This window comes from Poecilia latipinna, unplaced genomic scaffold (genome assembly GCF_001443285.1).
Source record: "Poecilia latipinna isolate Pla-1442-1.1 unplaced genomic scaffold, P_latipinna-1.0 Scaffold2010, whole genome shotgun sequence".
Classification (NCBI taxonomy): domain Eukaryota; kingdom Metazoa; phylum Chordata; class Actinopteri; order Cyprinodontiformes; family Poeciliidae; genus Poecilia; species Poecilia latipinna.
Genome location: NW_015114626.1, coordinates 86,522 through 91,008, shown reverse-complemented (window position 1 = coordinate 91,008; position 4,487 = coordinate 86,522). Strand labels below are relative to the sequence as shown.

At 55.5% G+C, this 4,487-nt stretch overlaps 1 protein-coding gene across 5 annotated transcripts in view; it reads left to right on the top strand.

Moving 5' to 3' along the window:
* The window catches only part of nfxl1 (nuclear transcription factor, X-box binding-like 1), a 17,748-nt gene that overhangs the window by 8,489 nt on the left and 4,772 nt on the right, over window positions 1-4,487 (top strand). For 3 of the 5 annotated variants that reach the window (XM_015016358.1, XM_015016359.1, XM_015016360.1), the window contains exons 15-22: window positions 892-1,012; window positions 1,096-1,252; window positions 1,330-1,421; window positions 2,292-2,313; window positions 2,606-2,728; window positions 2,800-2,954; window positions 3,026-3,095; window positions 3,807-3,911. In XM_015016358.1, coding sequence (XP_014871844.1) covers window positions 892-1,012; window positions 1,096-1,252; window positions 1,330-1,421; window positions 2,292-2,313; window positions 2,606-2,728; window positions 2,800-2,954; window positions 3,026-3,095; window positions 3,807-3,911 — 845 coding nt within the window. The other 2 variants (XM_015016361.1, XM_015016362.1) reach the window with 2 other exon arrangements.

Genomic DNA, 4,487 nt, shown 5'->3' with positions numbered 1-4,487 from the left:
CTGTGTGTGTGTCAGTCAGTGTGTGTGTCTGTGTGTGTGTCAGTCAGTGTGTGTGTCTGTGTGTGTGTGGGTCTGTGTGTGTGTCTGTGTGTGTGTGTGTCAGTGAGTGTGTGTGTGTCAGTCAGTGTGTGTGTCTATGTGTGTGTGTCAGTCAGTGTGTGTGTCTGTGTGTGTGTCAGTCAGTGTGTGTGTCTGTGTGTGTGTGTGTCAGTCAGTGTCTATGTGTGTGTGTGTGTGTGTGTGTGTGTGTGTGTGTGTCTGTGTGTGTGTGTCAGTCAGTGTGTGTGTGTGTGTGTGTGTGTGTGTGTGTCTCCATTGTTCCTGATAAACCATCTCAGCCTCTGATTGGCTCCCAGCAGCGTGCGGCCGTCTGCGTGCTGATTGGCTGCTCTGACCTTTCCGTTGCCGCGGCGATGCCTGACCGATAAGAGCTGAGCGCGTGGCGCTTTGTGTTTGTGTGGACCTGGTTCTGGTTCTGATGCCGGATCGGTCCGGTTAGTGAGTGTGTGACCTCTGACCTCTCAGACTGCAGTGTTGACGTGAGCCGGATCAGAACCAGAACCCGTCTGTTATCTGGAGCAGGCGAGCCGGGCCGATCAGCTGCTGCCTCTGAGGCATTTTAATGAGCCCTGCAGTGGTTCTGACCGGGTCCAAACAGAACCAGCTGGGACCGGACTGGTTCTGATCACTGACCTGAGCCTTCTCCTTCAGGTCCATGAAGTTCTGTTGAAGTTCTGGACCAGAATTCACCCTTGGTTCTGGTCCAAAAGTTTTAGTCAAGAATATTCTGGTTCTGATCCGACTGGTCTGGTTCAGGTGTCTGTAGAACCTGGAATGGGTTCTACAGACCTCTGAAGTCAGTCCGGTTCCTGACCCGCTGTCCGTCCCCAGGAAGCTGCTACCCGTGTCCAGAGACGGTTCCGGTCCGCTGCAGCTGCGGCTCGTCGGTTCTGGTGGTTCCGTGCGGCCGAGAGCGCAGCACCAAGCCGCCCCGCTGCAGGGAGCCCTGCAGGTAGGTGTGGTACCCGGCCGGCCGGCCGGCCGGCCGGCGGTTCCGGAGGTCCGGCGGGTCGTCAGCGCTGTCTCTGCCCGCAGGCTGCCCCCCAGCTGCCACCACCGGGACGGGGAGCCCCACCGCTGCCACCCGGGGCCCTGCCCGCCCTGCGCGCGCCCCTGCCTGCTGCCGCTGCCCGGCTGCCGCCACGCCTGCCCCCAGCCCTGCCACGACCTGGTTCTGGTCCGGTCCCAGCAGGTAGGCCGTGGAAACCCCTCTGACCGGGTCTGAACCGGGTCCGATCGGAACCGACCGCTCTGCCTCTGTGTGTTCAGGTCCAGTTGGCCGGGCCGTGGGAGCAGCCGGCGGAACCGACCTTCATGAAGAAAGCGCTGCCCTGCCCGCCCTGCCAGGTCCCCATCCCCACGTAGGTACCGACCCGGTTCTGGTTCTGGTTCTGGTCAGACTGAAACGGCACAGATATAAACTGAACTCACAGGAAGTGACCCGACTCTGAGCTCTGTGGTTCTGTGGTTCTGTTCACATGTCGATTATCTAGGTTACATTAACCTGGTGTGTTTACGTCCATGAGGCGGATCTGGTCTCTCTAGCTCTATGCTCTCAGTGTTTATGCTTGTTTTAACCAGAACCATCTGGTTCTGACTCAACCCGACCCAAAGCTGGAAGCTTCTGTTAGAATCAAACTGGGCCAGAAGCCAGATGAACAGCAGTCAGGTTCTGCTGGGCCCGGTTCTGTCATGACCCATTAGCGCTAGCGGCGCTGAGCCCGCCTGCCGGTCCTGATAGCAGTCATTAGTTCACCTCCGCAGCAGCTCGCTCCCATCCTGGTTCTGGTCCAAACACCCAGCTCTGCGACAGCCTGGTTCTGGTTCTGGTTCTGATCTGGAGCTGTGCTCAGTCGGACCCTGGGGGTTGTTTGTCCTGTGAGAACAAAGTTCTGACTCCCTGCCAGGCCCGGATCTGGACCCGGTTCTGTTTGACCTCCCAGCCGGATCAGAGGGACGGTGGCGTCAGCAGCTGGAGGCGGGCCTTCAGAACCGCTGTGATCCGGTTCCAGGACAGAGCTCAAGCTGGGTTAGGTTCTGGCCCGGTTCCTGGGTTCTGCTCAGACTGCAGAGCGGTAACCGGGTCAGAGGTTGTGGTCAAACAGAACCAGAACAGTTCTGACGTTGAAACGGACCGGACCAATGTCCAGAACCATGTTCCTGCCAGCTGGACCGAGACCGGACCGTTCTCTGTCTCCTCCCCTCTGATGGTTTCTCTGTTTGTGTTTCAGGTCCTGCTTCGGGGAGCACGAGGTAAGAACCAGAACCAGAACCCGTTTCCTCCTGCTGTCTGTTCACTCTGCAGCAGAGTTCTGCTGAGTCCCACTTGTCGTCTCGGTTCCGGTCCGTATCTTCCTCCTCCTCCTCCTCCTATCTCTCCATCTCTGCTGTCGGCTCTTTGTTTTCTGTAAATGTCAGCCGCTGTCCTCCCAGCTCCTCTATCTGCTGCGACCTTCTCTGACCTTCTCTGACCTTCCTTGACCTTCTGTGACCTTTGCGTCCCGGCCCGTCTGCTGCTCCAGCTGCTGGTTCTGTGTGTGTGCAGGTGAGCCCGGTCCCGTGTCACCGTCAGGGCCGTTTCTCCTGCGGTCGGGCCTGCGGGCGCCCGCTGGCCTGCGGGAACCACAGCTGCAGCCGGGAGTGCCACCTGGTTACCGACGGCAACCAGGTGAGACCGCCTCTCCTTGGTCAGAATGCAGCAGGAAGGGCGCCCCGTTAACCAATCGGATGTCCCCGCAGTGCGAGGCGTGTGAGGAAGGCTGTGGTAAGCCCCGCCCCCCCGGCTGCCCCCACCCCTGCCCCCGCCCCTGTCACCCTGGCGACTGCCCCCCCTGCAGCCAGATGCTCCGCCAGCGCTGCCACTGCCGGATCAGCACGCTCTACCTTGAGTGCAGGTGAGTGGGGTTTCCATGGCAACGCCTTCCATCAGGGCCGTGCTGGGTCTGAACCAATCAGCTGTCTGCAGGAAGCTGACGGTCGCCGACGAGCCAACCAGGATCCAGCTGGGCTCCTGCAGCAACCAGTGTCCTAAAGAGGTACACACACACAGGGGGGGCTTCTGATTGGCTCATTATGGAGCCACTTCCTGCTCTGAAGGAAGTGGCTCATGCATGTGGAGCATGTGGTCTTAAAGGGCCAGTGACACGTAAAACCAACTCATGTTTTAATGTTTTTCCTCATCAAAAACAAACCTCCAGTGCTGCTTTGATTCTTTTGTGCTTGATAAATCCTGTAATCTCCATGACAACCACTTAGTGTTTATAAACGCCTGATTGGACCGATCCCCGCCTTCGAGATGCAGCTCCTCCCCCCCCAGCTAACAAACAGCTGGTGGATCTGCTGAGCTCTGGTGGAAACGCTGTTAAAGGGTTAATACAGGAGCCATGACTTCCTGGAGGCGGAGCTTCAGAAACGGAGCTTTTAAATGTACTGATATAGCTGTTAGCATTTTCCTAACAGCTGAAGGTAACAGTTACTGGATGAGGCCATAAAATGGGTGTAAAACATGAGACCGGCCCTTTAAAGGTTTCTGCCTGCTGGAGCGAGGCCAGAGCTGCAGCCAATCAGAGGGCAGGATGTTTGGAGGTGGTCAGACGGGGTCTGCTCTCAGACTCTCTGATCTAACAGCCGTGTTTAGAGACACATGGTTTGTTTTCTCTGCCTTCACTGGACCAGAACCCTCAGGCTGGACCCGGTTCTGTTGCTCTGCTCTGTCAGGAGCGCTGACTCTCTCTCTCTGTGTGTAGCTGAGCTGCGGCCATCGCTGCAAACAGGTGTGCCATCCAGGTGTGTGTGAGGAGACGTGTCAGCAGAAGGTGAAGCTCAGGTGTCCATGCAAGAGGATCAAGAAGGTAAACAGTCACCAACAACTTCCTGGTTCTGGTTCCTGTCTGATGGGTGGAGACGCTGCTGGAGGCCAGCAGGTCAAAGGTCAACACAAGAAGCATCAGTTTAACCCTCTGGGCTGGTTTCTCAGTCCCTGTTGGTCACAGCGATCAGCTGATCAGCTTGTAGCTGAGCTAATGTTTCATTTAGTGCCTTAGCATTTTTGAGGAGCTTTAAATAAATCATTTTTTCCAGATAAATTCTAAAGCTCTAATTTGCTGCTTTGTAAACATCTGTGTTGAAGTTTTGGTTTGTTGACTGTAGGATTCCTGAAGTAGTTCAACGTTTTATTCATGCTCTTATAGCGTTTAGCTTCAGCTAACTCTAAATACCACATCGGTGTCGTGCTTTAGCATGAGCTAATGCTAGATACCGTGTTGGTTTAGCACTTTAGCATTAGCTTCCATTAAATACCATGTTGGTCTTGCGGTTTAGCATAACTGTTTACTGTTAGTTAGCAGTGTTAACCTTAAGGTTGTTAGATAGATGTGAAAATATCCAAATTATGTGAAATTAAAAAGGCGGTAAATAAAAAACCCTTG